Here is a 17261-nt window from a genome sequence, read left to right as displayed (position 1 = left end):
ATCTTATACCTTCAATGAAGAAGTTTTCTCTGGTCAAACTGTGACTTATTTTTTCCCTTTCCCCATCACGTAGCACTATGCAGAAAGTGGCCACTTGATTGCGACTTGGTCCTGGGTCCTTAAGGCTCCACATAACTCACAGCTCTCATGGGGATGGTGCGCCCCAGGGAAGTGAGGCTTACTTATTCCTGACCCAGGTGTCCAGTCCCTGCCATTCCAGGCTGCTCAACCTATAGTCTATTCTGCCTCTATCTTCTCTAGTGACTGGGCTAATGCCCTGTCCAAAATCCAAACTGGCTGTTCTCTAGTAGCTAGAGCACAAGCAGGATTCGATGGTCACCTTTGCATTTTTTTCTCATCATTTGTGAACTGTATTAGAGCTTGGGGGTTTTAGTGACTACCATTCTTTGAGAAATTACCCATACCCATTCTTGAAAAATGGGCCTTATTGCCATAGTGCCTACTGTGGTCCGGATCCTCTGCCAGGCAGTAGCTCTGCAAAGGTGACTGATTGCAGGGAAAAGTCCAGAGAGGCATCCCCTTGTTCTCATGCTTAGTCCGTGCTGGGAGGCAGCTGTTTTACTAGCCAGCCTTCTGGACTGACCTCCGCAATGCTTTTTACTTCGTGAGTCAAACTCCAGAGACCACCGTTTAACACTATTAACATCTCTCTTTTCCATCGCTAAATCAGAAGGGTGACATAGTTTACTTAAACAAGGCTTAGAACAGGCGACCCTGATTTTTCTTGACAGTTTTATTTCAAATGCACTCAGACATGATTCTCCATAGATACTTGAAGGGCTGTCAGGTAGAAGGAGGACAAGATTTGTTCTGTAACCAAATCCTATTGATTCTACAACCCTAACGTTGCTCCAGTTTTGCTCTTTCTCCATCTCCCTTGCCACGGTCCTGGTCCAGACCACCTTGCAGCCTTGCCTGGATGGCCGCGATGGCCTCCTAACCCGTCTGCCAGCCTGTCCAGTCTTGCTCCTCTAATCCTTTCTCAGAGAGCCTCAATAATCTGTTTAAATTGTAAATCTGATCACACCACGCCTCTGCTTCAAATCCTGTAATGCTTCTGCATTGCCTTCAGGATAAACTCTAAACTCCTTAGTGTTGCTTTTAAAACCCAGTCCCTGCTTAGCTCGCTAGCAGGACGCCTCCCAGATGTCAGCTTTACCAAACCGCTTGCACACCAAACCCCCAACACTTATTCTCTTACCTCCAGATTTTGCTGAGAACATTTCCCCTCCCCTCTTCACGTAGTTAGCTTGTCTTCCAGGTGTCACCCTGATGTCACTTCCTCCAAAAGCCTACCCCAGTCATAGCCTCTACGAGCTTTGCTTACCTATAAAATAGATACCTGCACTACCTACTTCTCAGATTTTGAGCAAGATGAGATCATGAATGTTAAATTACTTGTAAAAGCCTTAAAATGAAAGATATTATTTATCATCTAATCTGCGACTTGCCGCTTGCTAATTTTAGTTTTGCAACTGCATTAGAAAACGAAGTGCCACATGGGAAGTCTGACTGCTGCAGGCAGAGCTGAGAATGAGAACAGAGAGATCTACTTTCCCTGTGTCACAACACTGCCCTCGGGAAAAGACAACAGTGGGATCAAGAGCGCCTATTTAGCCTGGCTGGCGTGGCTCAATGACTGAGCATAGACCCATGAACCAGGTCACAGTTTGATTCCTGATCAAGGCACATGCCCAGGTTGTGGGCTCGGCCCCCAGTGTGGGGGTGTGCAGGAGGCAGCCAATCAATGATTCTCTCTCATCACTGATGTTTCTATCTCTCACTCCCTCTCTGAAATCAATAAAAATATATTTTAAAAACAAAATAGGAAATCCATTAAAGCTATATAAAATAAATAAATAAAAGAGCGCCTATTTAGCTAAGCTCTGTCAAAGGCCCACTGTTCCTGCCATTAGGGAGATTCCTTGGAGCCTAATTACTAAAACAAGAGGAGTGGGACCCCAATGTTTTAAATCACCGTGAAAATCAGCAGAAACCAAACTGTACACATATGCAATAGACCTTCCTTCTGGGCCCCTTCATTGATGCTTCAAGTCAAGAATAGTTGATGCATTTCACCTCCCCTTTGGCTAGAAAAACCCAATGAAACCATTTAACTTAAACGTTTTTTATTAGGAACCAGGGGATTGAGCTGCTTATCCCTCTCTAACAGTCGAGAACAGGTCATCAGGCCCAGGATGGAGCGGTTGTCCACGTGCTGTGGTGTGCTTTGTTGCACTTGCTTAGGGCCTGGAAGGAAAGGTGGCGCATCGGAGGTTGGCAGTAACTGGTGTTAGCCAAAACACCAACAGCCTGGGGAGAGCCTTCTACTTTCCTTCCAACTCCACTCAAGGCTGGAGCATGCCAGGAGACAGAGAATGCGGCTGGAGTGGGTAGAGCACAGCAGTGTTGTCTGAACCTCCGACTTCATTCAGTGCTACTTCACTTGCCTGCCCTCCACTCTTCTTGCCGTTTAGTGATCAGGTATTTGAAGAACTCATACACAGACCATGCAATGGCTGTGGAGGGAATCTGGTAAATTACTCTAGCTTGCACCCCTCGGAAGTAGGCGGTCACACCACCTACTTGATATACCGTCCTGAAGGCACTAGCCATGCCTGTAATATGTCCTGTGAAGTTTGAGTTCAAAGCCAGGGATTCCTGGGTGTTGAGCAGTGTTTTGCAAACGTCCAGTGGGGTTGTGACAGCGGCAGCTACAGCTCCTGCACAGGCTCCGGAGACAACATGGGAGCTGGGGTTGTACCGTCTCTGGGGGTTAAAGTGCTCCTGCAGGAATTCATAGGTCATGAAGTGAATGGCTTGGAAGGGAACGTTCATGGTCAGCTGGGTGGTGTAGCTGCGGTAAAAGGCTCCGGCCCCTTCATTTTGCCACACTGCCCGTACACAGTCTGTCACCCGGTGGTAAGGTGAGTTGTACATCTGCATCCTTTGCTTGACCACTGGCAATGCCATCAATGAGAAGGAAGAAACGGCGACAACAACCAACCGGTGAGCAAGTGTCCAGATTCAGAGTCCCAGGGGAGCGGATCAGCCAATGGAATGGAGACAGAAAAAAATGTGAGCGAGCTGTCAGCCTGATATGGTTTCCCTTCTTTGAGAGAAGGGGATCTGAGAGGGTTTGCAAAAAGCCCAAAAATAATGGACCCACTTTCAGCGGGATTTCTTTAAAACCAGCTAAATAACACCTAAGATAGAGGGTTTCCTTGAAATAAGTAATTACCTCTGATTGTATCATGATTATGTGACCTTTTTGTAACTCCCGAAACAAGAAATGACTTGGTGGCAGTGAACACGGTGCATCCTCAGGTACTACGAGCACCTAATCGTACCACATGAGGATGGTTATACCTCCCACAGAAAGAAAACAGAAGTCCTAGCCAAGAGTGTGGCTTCAGTTCCCAAACATGTATCTGCTGCTCCCTCAGGTAGACATGGTATGAGCTCTGTGGATCTTCACTTTAGTTTTGGCCCTTGCACACCATGGCCTTGCCCAGACAGGCAAAGAACTGGAAGTTAAGGAACATGGCAATTATGCTATCCCTTCATATTTGCTTGAGTACCTCATCATCCAACTAAAATGCCAAGATCCAAGCCACAGTGCAGGGACTGAACTCTACAATTCACCCTTTCATTCCTATCTCAACGATCTTTATTCCAACAAGGCAGTATTTTCAAATATGAAAATCCATCTTGATCTCTTTGAAGTGAAATAATCTGCTAATCTTTCAGATGAGATCAATTGCACTACAAAGGGGACTTCCAAGAAGGCCTAGAGACAGGCCAAGTAGAGCCATATCTTTTTCCAAGGAAGCCCTAAAGATGAATTAAACTCAATGGATATGCTACCAGTCCAAGGGGCTCTTCCTAAATTCGGACATGGACGGAGCACCCTCTAGTGGTAAGACAAGGTAACGTGGCAGGAGTTCCCACCAAAACTCAGGTTTCTCAGCTTTCTTCTGCAAACCAGAAATAATAGATGCAGATGCAGGTGCCCACAAAGGGAAAGTTTGAGAAATGATTACCTTCAGCTGGATTCATGGCTGCATCATGAAGTAATGTAGCTACACACCCGGCTGCACCTGCAAAGGAGAAAACAACTGCCACATGTGAGGTCTGGAGAGGGCGACTGATTCACTGAGGCTCAGAGCGAAGGGAAGTGGCTGTGCTAAACCACAGTGGGGTGAGGGAATGCTAAGAGCCAGTTCAAAAGATGGGAACCTACTGCTCCTAAATTCCTGTTCTGAGAAATGATGATATTTGTTCCCACCAACTTAGTAAGGTCACCAATGTACTTTCCACATCTAGAATACTAAGGGCAGAAAGAATCAAAGAAAATGGCCCAGATTTTATCAATAAAGATTCCAAGAATAGGCCCTGGCCAGGTAGCTCAGTTGGTTAGAGCATTGTCCTGATACACCAAGGTTGGGTGCTCAATCCCCGATCAGGGCACATACAAGAACCAACCAATGAATGCATTAATAAGTGGAACATCAAATAGATTGTTCTCTCTCTCTCTCTCTCTCTAAAATCAATTTTTAAACTTTCTTTAAAAATGATGGTTCCAAGAATAAATTCACTTCATGCCCCAAATAGAAAGCAGATACACTGCTGCCAAGGAATGCCAGCACATCAACTGCCTCCAGAGGGGGGAGGACATGAGGGGCAGGTGCCAGATCATCACCAAAGAATCTCACCTTCTATCCCGATGCCCCTATGCAGCCCAGCCTGCCTCCAAATCCTAACATCTGTCCATCTACCTTTCTTCAAGTCCCGAACTACCATATTCCTCACCCTCTGCTCTCTACACTCATTTTGGTTTTTGGGCGATCCTCAATCTCCAGGCTGCTACTGGAGATTCCCTTACTTCCATAACTTCAACCCTCTGGTTTCTCCATACAGAAGTCCCTTGGCCCCACCCCCATTCACTTGTTGAGGTCTTGTCATGTCCTCAATGACAAAAACTGCCACTAGTCAGTTGGGATCCTGAAAAGGTGAGGCGAAGAGCTGGGGCTCCATTAGTGTCTTCCTTGGGTGGCTGGGTCACCTCCGATCCTGCCGAGGAGCAGGACACCACCCGACTACCAAGAATATACAACGGGGTAGTTCAGTGTGTGTCTCCACATTACCAGGGCATTAGCAGTTGATGCCAGGGAGATGATGAGAGGAAAGAGTCAAGCTGGTAGGTAAGGGAGGATATTGTAACCCTTTGTTGAGGTGCCCCAAAGGAGGGGTGGGGTTGAAGCGGCCGGTTGTCTGAGAACATCAGGTTTGGAAGTCCCTCCCCTATAATCTGGCCTACCCCAGCCCAAAGCTTCAGCTCCAAACCATGCTGAGACTGGAAAGCATTGATAGCAGCAAAGCCCAAAGAGTTGGGAAAATGGGGGAACCAGCACAGGAAGGCTCAATACCATTGGCAATATGGCTATTGCCCCCAGGATGGATTACATCACTCAATGTCTTTTTTAATTTTTCGTAGCAGGCAAAATAGAGGGCATGGGCAGGCCCTGCGCCTGTTGCTGTGACATTCAGCCCCCGCATGGGCCTCCACAGGCCCTCGGTTCTTATAATCCTCCAGAGAGCCTCCAACACATTGCGATAGCGGGCCGCTGGGTCGGGCTGTAGGCTCTGCATTCGGGTCTGAAATTACAGAAAGAAGAAGTGCAATGTCAGTAAGGACAAGTTCTCACTCAACCTCAACATTCAGGCTTTAGGCACTATGCAGACCTTCTTTGTGGCATCAAGCCAGTGGGCAGGAGTGATACCTGCCATCCAGTTTTGCTTGCTTCCAAATTTATATCCGATCTTTCTAACCCTTGGACCTTTCTTTTCCTACTCATTTATGACCCTAAGAACAGAATAACATTATTTTCCCCGAGAATATCACCCCTTGGTAAGTGTCCTGGAACTCCAAAGTGATTCACAGCCCCAGCAACAAATATCAAGCCTGTGTTTCAGATGTTTTTGTGCCTTAATAACTCAGGCTAAGAACTCTACAAATGGATTCTAAAGTCAAGTATTTAATGTCTGCACATACTGATGCATTTCTGAAGGTTGATTGTAGGCCTCCTTCCTGACCAAATACTACACTGATTAATGAGATGAAGATGGCTCATCTTTTGATAAAATTGAGAGTTGATAACCTGACTTTTTCACAGTGTTTGGCATTGACAGCTGGGTCTGTAAGATCAAATCTCGGCAAAAGTAGCATTCCTAATAGATACTGCTCTAACTTCCTGGGAAGAAAGTTTACCCTGAAACTATAAAGTTTGAAATCAACCTAGTCTCTAAAATTGAAGAGGCTTTCAAAATTCTAATCTAAATTGACCAAATCCCCAAACTGGTATCAGTGAATAAAATCAGTCTCCATAAAATATGATCTTTGGAACCTCCAGAGGGTTCAAAAGATTGGAATGAAAGTTTATTGTAGATACATTTTTTCTTTTAACTTCTGTTACATGTAATACCATGGACGAATCCAACAAGCATAATATTAAATGAAGTAAGTCAGACACAAGAGTGTATACTGTATGATTCCATTTACAGTATACGAGTCTGTCAATGTACCAGTAAAAAAATGTCCAAGCTTGTAGAGAATTTTTTTAAGAGGTTATTTGAGCCAAACTGACAACATATGCCAGGGAAGGGAGCAAGATCTCAAATGTTCCCAGTAGTCACTTTGTATGATATTCCTTGGCAAAGTTTTATTAAAATTTGGAAAATGAATCTTATTTGAAATACTTCCCACAGAGGAAGTTTCTCTGAAGGTTATGTCTCTCAATGAAGATCTCTTGTCTATTAATCCATTTCAAGATTAAGATGGCACAGGGACTCACAGAATATAAAATCAGTATCTAGTGCCTGGAACACAGTAGGCACCCAAAATGTGTTTGTTGAACGAATAAGTGAAAGACTTAATGAATCTTAGCTGTGTCTGCACCAGTTCAAAAAGTAGCAAATCAGCCACTAGTGAGCCAGTAGGGATAACTAAAGCCCAAGTACAGTTTAAATTCCTACTTCCATCTAATCACTGACTGAATCTGTATTTAAAAGCTTGAATCTTGCCCTAACCGGTTTGGCTCAGTGGATAGAGCGTCGGCCTGCGGACTCAAGGGTCCCAGGTTCGATTCCAGTCAAGGGCATGTACCTTGGTTGCAGGCACATCCCCAGTAGGAGGTGTGCAGGAGGCAGCTGATCGATGTTTCTCTCTCATCGATGTTTCTAGCTCTCTATCCCTCTCCCTTCCTCTCTGTAAAAAAGCAATTAAAAAAAAAAAAAAAAAAAGCTTGAACCTCCTGTTGGCCATCTGGAACCCAAGAGTAATGCCTTTTAAAAGGAAACTAACTGAATTAACAGAATCCAGATTAACAGGTCCTAGTTAGCCACAAGCAATCCACATTCCTCTATATTATTTCTCTATTTTCCTGCCTGCTACCAACAAAGAACTGGAAGCTTGAAAGCTTAATTACTGTAAGTTCAATCAAAAATACACAGTGTAACAACACATTTGTTTCCACTTCTCAAAAAAAAAAGGAACTCTAATCCAATATAGGGTTGTGCTTACTGATCTTTCACATCACCCAGGGGCATAAAACCCATCAGATGAATTATTCAGAGAGACTATACGTCTTTGTTGGCTATGGCTACTAATAGATAAGTTGGGCCCAGTGGCTTAACAATTATGTGTTTTCATATATTTGTTTGAAACTGATCTTATATAGGGAAAATGTTCAGAAATTGTACTGCTTTACTGGAGTCAATAGCATATTTAGGTAACCAGTCTACTTTTTAAAAAATATTTTTTTATTGATCTCAGAGGGATAGAAACATTAATGATAATGCATCGATTGGCTATCTCCTGTACATCCGCACTGGGGATCAAGCCTGCAACCCAGGCATGTGCCCTGACCAGGAATTGAACCATGACCTCCTGGTTCATAGGTCAATGCTCAACCACCAAGCCACACTGGCTGGCCTAGGCAAACAGTTTTGAAAGATCTGGCCTCAGAGGTAAGACCTTTGAAAGCTGGAGGTAAGCTACTCTGAATATTTTACACACATCTAAACCTAACTCACAATTCTAATTCAATGAAAGTAAGCCCTTATAAAGAGGACCCAGGCATAAGTTTGCCAATTATAAAAATGAATATATTTTTCCCAAATGTGTGGGCCAATAAATCTCAATTTTGGAAAAAGATGAAATCTCTAAAAATTAATAGCCTTCAATATAAAAATCCCGGCTTTGAAGAAAAGCCAAACAAACTATTAGGGAGATCAGTGGTTTGGTAAGACAAGCCACATGTGAGTCAGAAAGCCTGAGTTTAAGCCCCAGCTTAGCTAAATGTGTGGTCTTGGGTATGTCAACCTTTCTGAGCTTCAATATTAAACATACTACTGCAGAGTCTATAGCATAAGATTAAGAATGGCTGGCTCATAGAGCTGTTGTGAGGATTCAAAGATTTAAGGCATGTAAAAGCCATTGGTAATTTATAAGGTATTAGAAATAGGCTTTTTATTGTATTCAAATATGGTTCTCAGAAATATTAGTTCATATCTTAGAATTTACAGATCATGGCAGTGTTGTAAATTGTATGTCATTCCACAAATATGCATGGACAACTAACTGGTCCTTAACCACTAATAAATCAAGTTTAATTTAGTTTTTTGTTTTTTGTTTCATTTTTAAGGTTCTCTGTGCCCTGGCTGATGTGGCTGTTGGAGTGTCATGCCATATGCTGAAAGGTCTTGGGTTTGATTCCCAGTCAGGGCACAGATCCTGGTTACAAATTTGACCCTCAGCCTGTCCCGTCCGGGAGCATGTGGAAGGCTACTGATCGATATTTCTCTTTCACATTGATGTTTCTTTCTTTTTCTCTCTCCTCTTCCCTCCCCCCCCACCCCCCTCTCTAAAAATCAATGAAAATGTCCTCGGGTGAGGATTAGTTTCTCTGTAGCTATAATTGTATGTCCAGCTTTTAATCCATAGGCCAGGTTCAGGAACCAGCACTACTGTGAAATTCTGTGCTTTACTTGGTTCTGGAAATCTGCTTCTGAGATGCTGTATGGAAGGCTTGGGAGTCACAGTGGGTTCAAGTCATGACTGTACCACTTAAATTATATGACCTTGGACAAGTTATTTAACTTGCCTCCTTTTCTTCATCTGTAAAATATTGAAAATGGTGTCTACTTCATGAAGTTGTTTCAATGATTACATAAATAAATGAATATAAGGCATGGCAGATAGTGCTTGGCAAGTAAGAACAGTTGCCATTTATTGAATATTTATTGTTATTATTAGATGCAAGAAAATCAAATACGCCAATGTTTCCATTTCTTAATCTTTCGTCAAATGTGTATAGATATCCATTTACATCTGGAGTTTAGAAAAATGCCCCTCTAACTTATGGGAGTAGATTATTTGCTTCACTATTACAAAGCCAAAAAGTGGCACCTTGGTGACTGGTGGGTACTTTGCTAGATGGTTTTGAGAAGAGTTCTGTCTGCTTTGAGTTGCAGAGCCTATCCCTATAGAGCCTGGTACTTGCCTCCCAGAAAAGGAAAACTGGGATTTATTTGGGTTCTCAAACTATCCTATGACTATGGAAATAGTTGGCTGAATAATTACGGCCTAGCAAGGCTATGCTCACTTCCCATGGTCCCTCCCAAGGACATTTTAAGTTGACTTGACCCAGATAAGTGGCTGGGGGTACACAGAGTAGCACGGCAAGAAGCAGTGTCAGCTTTCATTTGCTAATACTATGGTTGCACTAGAGGCTCCAACACAGATAACTGCCCCTAGCCTTCAGGTACAGTTGGGTCGCTCTTCTTCACTACCACTCATTTATGGTAAAGAGGAAGAAGAGCTGCCAGGGACAAGTGAACTGTGAATGTGAAGCCTTTTCTGAAGGAAGAGGTTTGAATTTTACTTTCATGTCTGCACAAGTCTTTAACATACGTCCTGACACCAAATCCTACTGATCTCACCTAGTTCTTCCCTCTAGTCATTTAAGTCCCAGCATTAATGACAAATGAAAATGATTCTTCTAAAGTAGGTTTTGTGTTTTTGAAGACTCTTTAGCATTTTTCTTCCAGATTAAAAAATTATGTCTTTTAATGGGGGCAATGAGGCATGACTATAATGTTGTATGACTAAGTGAAAAAAAAATTCTAAAGCTTATGTAAATGAGTTCTTCAAAAATAACTGTAGTTCCCTTGGAAGGCTAGAAGTGACTCCTGGCAATGCTGTGGTTATGCAAAACATTTCTGGCACTCTTCTTCAGAAGGGGTTCCCTCAGTGGATTTCTCAGTCTAGGAGTTCATAGGTCTAGCTTTTTGGTCCCACCTTATCTTTGACCCTAGTCAGTATTACACATTTTGACCTCCCACCTTATCTGACATACTTGATTCTGAATGGTCTCAGTTACTAAAAATTCAATTCCATTTTGTCACAGGACAAAGATTTGCCCCCTCCAAATATTCTAGATTGGCATTTCTAACAGAGGAATTTGTAAAATGTTTACAACAACAATAGCATTATGTAAATACATGGAGTAAGTAGTTATAATATTTCCAAGTTAGTTACATTGCATTGTATCTTTCAAGTCATTAAATAATTTTCATTGCATTCCTTGATCTAGTTTTCATTTGATACCTAGCCTGAAACAGAGCACCCTAGACCCTGCTCTTCACTCACAGTCTAAGTATAGTGACGTTATTTTGCAGTTAGATCATATTAACTTTTGGATATACAGCACTGACAATTCAGTCATTCAGCCTAGCCTCTATTACATAAATGTCTGAATCTTTTTCATTTCAATCCAATTTACATTTCAATATTGTTAGAGCATTAACCATCTTCTTACTCCTCTCTGGTGGATTTTACTGTTTATTCCTATTCCTCCCCATTGACAAGGGCATTTAAAATTCTAATGTCCACTTTAGCCAAGGGCATTCACCCTTTCAATGGGTATGGCTCCTGTTCGGAGTTACCTTTGCAATGTACTAGAATCCTACTACCACCTCAGTGTCATCCACAAAGCTTACTAAGCCCTTTCCCCATTTCCGCATCCACATTACTAATGAAAACATGAAACGGTACTGGAACCAGGGAAAAGCAGAAGAGACAGACTGCATTTCTCAAACTGATCCCCTCCTTTCGAATATATAACATTTTCCTTATTTGAGGCAAAAGCATACATCAAAGAGCTGACAGGATATTGTGTGACTATACCCTCAACATGGAAAGGAGCCACCCGTCTCTGTCGTATTTATTTCAAGAGACGCCCCTCAAGTTTACTTCTCAATTTAGTTCTCACTTCTTTTAGCGGCTGGTACCTTAGCTCATGCACAAGAACTGTAACGAATAACCCGTTTCCCCTCTTCGCCCAGCTTTCTTCAGGAAGGACCTGACTTCTGTATCCACTAATCAGCCTGCGTAATTCCACCCAAATCATGCCCTCGAAATGAGCCCATATAATCTTCTTCACACTTACATCCTACGTCCTCTTTCTGATACCGTAATGCTTCCCTCCTAGGCCACTTTCCCCCTTTGGTCAACTCCAGATGGCTCAAGAAATACACTGTCCGCTCCATCTCTCAGCTGGGAGCTGATGTGCTCCCTGCATACAGCACACAATCCTGATCCCAGCTCAGTCTTCACGTTCAGGAAATAGGTGGGGTGTCGCGCTTGCTGCCCAGAGAAACCGAAACCTCTTTCCCACGTTACTCGCAGGCCGGCACTCTGCACAATAATCCCCAACCGCTCCCCGGCTACATGGATTAAGTAAACCTTTCATCTAGCTGAGCGGCCCCAGATTCTGATCCCTGCCCCGTCACTTTTGGGGGAGACACCGCAAGGAGCTTGTAAAAGCGCTGGACCTCCCCAGCCGCTAAGGGTCTGGTGCATGCCCGTTGGCTTCCCCTTAATCAAGTCAGGGGCGCTTAGCTGTTCTCATCCCCTCCCACCCTATTCCTGCTACATCCCAGCTGAGATCCAGGGCTTGGGCTGACGGGTTTTCGTTCCAGCGTCCCGAGTCCCGAGTCAGATCTCACTGACGGGTGCCAATGGGTCCTGGTTCCTGGCTGGGGTCAACTCCCAGCCGGGACCTTGCTTGCATGGAGCACCGGTCGAATTGTGTGCTGGTGGCAGAGCCAGGAAAGAACTCATGTCGGCTGCGGCTCTGGGCCTGGGTCCCGGCTCTGGACTGGACCCCGGGGGCGGGTCAGCCCTACGTCGGGTTCGGAGCCGGTCCGAGTCTCACCTTGACGCAGTCGATAGGGTACATCACGCAGTGCTCCAGAATCCCTGCCACGGCGCCCGCCACCATGTGCGTAGTGACAGTGGCTCCAGCCGGCAGCGCCTCGTAGTCCGGGCCGGAGTCCGGATCCTGCCGCACCGGGGGCCTGCAGGCCCCGGCCTCCCCGCCGCCGGCCCCCCGGCCCACGCCCCGCTGCAACCACCCGTCCAGCAGCGCCGACTCCCCGGGGCTCCGCCCCGGCGCAGCCGCCGGCCCCCCCGCCACACCGCCAGCACCCCTCCCCTCTAGCTCCATCCACCCGGGGCAGCCACGGCGCCCACCCTCGCCGCCGCTGCCGCCACCGCCGCCGCCGCCCCCCGGCCCCGTTGCGTCGGCCTCAGGCGCGGCCCAGCGAGCCCCTGTCCTCCCGCTCCCGCGTAGCCCCGTGGACACGCCCCCCACCCGTCATTGGTGCGGCGGCCAAACTAGCCCAGCCCCTTTGGTTACGTAGAAAACTATACCTGCGGTATTGGTGCAGGGGCCTGTCATTCTTCCGTCCGCAGGCGAGGCTCCCACCCCTTTCCCTTTGATCTTTGAAGCTTCTTGTTTATTGGCCGCTGATTGGCCGACATGTGAAACTTAAGGCTGAACTTTGAGAAGCTCAACCACCCTTGATACTTGGCCGCACCACGTCGGGATCCGATTGGCTACATGAAAGAGAGCGAAGCGCCCAGGACCCTAGAGGCCGGGTTTCTGCCTGGGACCGGCGCCCGCGGGGCTCTCGGCGCCGCGGGTCGGGTCGCCTTGGGGAGCGGTGCCAGGCCTCAAGGTCAAACCGCTGACTGCGGCCGTTACGACCCGCGCTCGAGCGCCCGCCCCAAATCCCGAGGCGCGCGGGTGCCCAGGCCGAGACCTCTGTTCCCGCGGGATCTCCGACTCGCGAGGCGGAGCCGGCCAGAGCCGGGCATCCGCTGGCAGGGCTCGCGGGTCTGTTCGGGAACCTGTTGCGACATGCGGGCGGCGGCCCTTTCGACTCCGGTCGGGCCTGGACTGCCGGCCCTGCTGGCCGCGCGCGCGCGAGCGGACTCCCGAGGGCACGGCGCTCCGCAGGCCCCACCCCGCACCCCGCGCCGAGTTTGCACCCGAAGTAGCCCAGCAAACCCCACCGTCGTTGAATGAATGAGTTCCCCGGGTGCCCGCTGGCATGGGGCCCAGCGCCTGGCGAAGAACTGGAGGCCGGGAAGAGAGATGTCGAAACAGGGCGGGACGATTTCGAAATGTCAGCAGGTGGAGAGGCCGGACTGGAAGCAGCCGCTCTAACACAGCGGGGAAAGGACAGCAACCGCGGGAAGCTCGGCCGCACGGCTGGTTGCCGAGCCGACGGCCTGATGTGACCTCCACCTGGTGTGACTCCTCCGCCTGGCGATGCTGGCATCTCTTGTGAAAAGACCGCTCCCTCTCAGGCGGGTCGGCTGGAGTCCGAGGGGCGATCACTGGCTAAAGAACGGGGCCGGCCCGCCCAGCCTCAGCACCACCTCCTGGGCCTTGACTGCACCGAACCTACAGGCTCGGTTGGTAACAAAGGCGTTTCCCCACTCCACCCTCCCGGCATCGGCAGTCTCCATTCGCCAGCCTCCACACTGCTGCCCGCTGTCTTCGCCGCCTGTTTTACTGGGCTGATGATGCAATTGTGAACTTTTCAATCTGATGATGGCTTTTCTTAGATAAGGAAGGGGTTTTCCTTTTTTCTCTCTAACACTTAACCCTTCTCTGGGCCTCCGGGTTTTTGTTTTGTGTAAAAAAAAATTTTTTAAACTCATCTATTATCTTCCTCTTAAGCAGTGGTTATTAACTTTTGAGTCTAGAACTAGAGTCTCATTGTTACCCAAAAGGTCAACTCATTGACCTTTTGGGCAACAATGAAGCTACAAATCCTCGTCTCCCCACCCGCCTCTCCCTCCCCGCAAACATCTCCTCCCACCTGTCAGGCGCGGGCAAAATTTTGCTTGTAACTTCTGAGTTTGCAGATTCTCTGAAAGTGACTTGTGGACCCCCTAAGGTCCCTTAATCTCCCATTCCCTTCTCCCTCTCCTTTGCCACAGGCATGTACCCCCTAACTTCTAAGAGACCCTATGAGATTTGCAACCAGGAGAACAATGGGCAGTGACAGCTCATCCGAGCTAACCCCTTGAACCTGTCTCTAAGGCCCCCTTTTTTCTGACTTGTCAGTGAGCCAAAGCAGCCCAGCCTCGTCTTTCCTGTCGCCTCTTCTATGCTCTTCCTTGTTTCACTGTCCTAAGTATATATTTGCTGCCAACCCTGGACCCAACACCCTTTGGCTCAGGGCCTGCTGTGTAGCCCTTCCCTTTGGATATCCCCATCCTCCAACCCCCTTTCCTTAAATTCAGTTTCCTTTACCATCTGAGAAGGCTATTTAGCTTGCCCTCACATCACCAACTTTAACCTTTCAGTGTCAACAGGCTTTACTTATGGGCTGGATGTGGGGTTGGGAGCAAGAGAGGGATTAAGAATAACTCCCAAAATTTTGGACCTGAGCATCTGGAAGAATAGAGTGGGTTTTTACTAACATAATGCATATCAAACAGTTTAATCTTTTCCAGCCTGGTAGTTGAGAGATAGTATCAAGTGTAGTCCCCCACCTCCCCCCCACACACACGTTTGATTGTGAAAATTGTCAAACATACAAAAAGTTGAAAGACTAAGTACTCATTTCATATTGATTTAATAAAAGATATTAGCTCAAACAGTTGGATGTCCAGACATAAAATGAAATGCAGGTTTGTTTTGACTCAGTGGCTTAACCATGCATGCCATTAAGAATCTAGGGAGTGGAAGGTCGGGAGAGAGGGAATTGCTCCCTCATACACTCCCTAAGAAAAGCAAATAAACTTTTTATTTGCCCTAGTAAATGTCTCTTTGCCCTGGCCAGCTTGGCTCAGTGGATAGAGCGTCAGCCTGAGGACTGAAGGGTCCCGGGTTCAATTCTGATCAGGTGCATGTACCTGATTTGCAGGCTCCAGGGCAAGTGCAGGAGGCAACTAATCTATGTTTCTCTCACATTGCTATTCCTCTCTGTCTTTCCCTCTCTCTGGGAATCAATGGAAAAATACCCTCGGGTGAGGATTAAAAAATAAAAATGATGTTGGAAAAATGAAACAGATAAATAATAAAATAATTTTTTTAATGTCTCTTTATCTGGAATTGAGCTACATGCCCACTCCTAAAAAAGAATTGTGTCCAAGGGATGGAATTTTGCCTCATATGTTAGGCCTGGCTTACATGTTCCCCTCCTAGAATCAGGGGTGGAGTCAGAATCCTCAAATGCACAAGGTACCTTCCTCACACCCAAATAAAATTAGAATGGATGCCCAGAGAAGGGGATCAATAGCTTTTTCCTCATGCCTGGCTCCCAAGTACTGGGAGCATTTTAGACAGAGTTTGCAATACTGCACCCTGCCTCCCCTGCTGGTACCCCTAAAGTACAGCCTTTCACTTATCTGAATGACTATTGATTTCCTGTGATTGTCAACTTTTCTTTCTTTTTTTCATATATCAAGCATTTCTTTTTTTTAAAATATATTTTATTGATTTTTCACAGAGAGGAAGGGAGAGGGATAGAGAATTAGAAACATCAATGAGAGAGAAACATCAATCAGCTGCCTCCTGCACACTCCGTACTGGGTATGTGCCCACAACCAAGGTACATGCCCTTGACCGGAATCGAACCTGGGACCCTGGCGTCCGCAGGCCGACGCTCCATCCACTGAGCAAAACTGGTTAGGGCTCAAGCATTTCTTATTGTACTAAATATTAGGGCTAATTTAAATTTAAACTCTTTTTTTTCCAAGTATCCTACTTGTTAATTCACCTCCCACAGTTGTCATCTTTTTGCACTGCTATGCCTTCATTCCTCACATTCCTCAAAGAACTCTAACACATGGCTGTAGTGTTATCCGCTTTGATTAAAGTTTTGGGGTCATGGAAAGGATTATACCATAACACAGAACTCAAAATTGAACTCTAGATATCTACACTTTTATTTGAAATTTCTTTGACCACATCGTCTTAGGGACTGTGGTGATTTTAAAATGTCTGCATAGTGTTTGATAGTCCTCCCTTCAAAAGGTAGAGCCTAAATACCTTCCCCTTAAATGCTGGCTGGGCGTTAGTGACTTGCTTTTAGTAAGTAATATGTGGCAGAGTGACTTTTTATTTCCATGGAGGCATTTTATTTGCACATGTGGATTGCACCCCTAGAAAAGGGATCCCAGGATTTTCCCTCCTGCGAGTTTTTGTCTTCTTTGTGGTCCATGACGCCCACCCAGGTTGTCAGTACAGTGAAACCGAACCGATGGAAAGGGAACGGGTTATTTTGTCATTTTTCTAGATCTTTGAGTTGCACATCAAATCTGGGCCTGTTCACTCCACGGTCGTTTAACTGGCTTATGTGACGTTCACCATTCTCCCAGCTCTGTGATCATCGATGACTTCAAATTCACCCGTGTAGCCATGCTTCCTCATCACGGTTAGAAAACTGACTATGACTTTGGAGCATGGCCTAGTAAGAACCTGGTATTTGCCTCTCTTTCCGCATTGTTGATGCCCTTGAGAGCAACAGCCAGGACTTCCACATGCACCATTATGGTGGCACAGAAAGATGGCAAAAGATTGATATGTGACTTCTGAGGCTAATTCAGAAAAAGCATAGAGCTTCCACCTAGTGTTTCTCTCTCTCTCTCTCTCTCTCTCTCTCTCTCTCTCTCTCTCTCTCCCTCCTCTCTCCCCCCCCCCTCCCTCCCTCGCTCAGATTGCTCTGGGAGAAGCCAGCTGTCTTGTCATAAAGACCTCAAGCTTCCCTGGGAGAATCTCATATGAAAAGGAACTGAGGTCTCCCACCTACACCCAGCATCTACTTGCCAGCCATACAATGTGCCATCTTAGAAGTATATCTTTGAGTCCCAGTTA

At 46.2% G+C, this 17261-nt stretch overlaps 1 protein-coding gene across 3 annotated transcripts; it reads right to left on the bottom strand.

Annotated features, from left to right (window-relative positions):
• Window positions 1–2133: 2133 nt before the first annotated feature.
• Window positions 2134–14206, bottom strand: SLC25A28 (solute carrier family 25 member 28). 3 transcript variants are annotated; one of them, XM_036336382.1, is made up of 4 exons: window positions 12797–14206; window positions 5451–5679; window positions 4065–4121; window positions 2134–2981 (listed from the first exon to the last, which is right to left on the bottom strand). In XM_036336382.1, the coding sequence occupies exons 2-4, from the start codon at window positions 5671–5673 to the stop codon at window positions 2464–2466; spliced, it is 798 nt and encodes a 265-aa protein (XP_036192275.1). In that variant the 5' UTR covers window positions 5674–5679; window positions 12797–14206; the 3' UTR covers window positions 2134–2463. The 3 variants fall into 3 exon arrangements, with proteins under 3 accessions (XP_036192275.1, XP_036192274.1, XP_036192276.1); XM_036336381.1 differs by lacking the exon at window positions 12797–14206 and adding an exon at window positions 12300–12691; XM_036336383.1 differs by lacking the exon at window positions 12797–14206 and having other exon boundaries at window positions 4737–5594.
• Between the last annotated feature and the right edge of the window lie 3055 nt (window positions 14207–17261).

This window comes from Myotis myotis, unplaced genomic scaffold (assembly GCF_014108235.1).
Source record: "Myotis myotis isolate mMyoMyo1 unplaced genomic scaffold, mMyoMyo1.p scaffold_m19_p_15, whole genome shotgun sequence".
Lineage (NCBI taxonomy): Eukaryota > Metazoa > Chordata > Mammalia > Chiroptera > Vespertilionidae > Myotis > Myotis myotis.
Note: the sequence above shows the minus strand (reverse complement) of the source record. Positions and strands in the feature narration are given on the sequence as shown.

Bases quoted from the DNA above. Each gene is read 5' to 3' on its own strand.
- SLC25A28 (XM_036336381.1), bottom strand. From the start codon at position 12,590: ATGGAGCTAGAGGGGAGGGGTGCTGGCGGTGTGGCGGGGGGGCCGGCG. The intron at 5,680-12,299 runs GTGAGACTCGGA...CTGTAATTTCAG, and splicing joins ACCCTATCGACTGCGTCAAG to ACCCGAATGCAGAGCCTACA. The intron at 4,122-5,450 runs GTATTGAGCCTT...TCTCCTTTGCAG, and splicing joins CAATAGCCATATTGCCAATG to GTGCAGCCGGGTGTGTAGCT.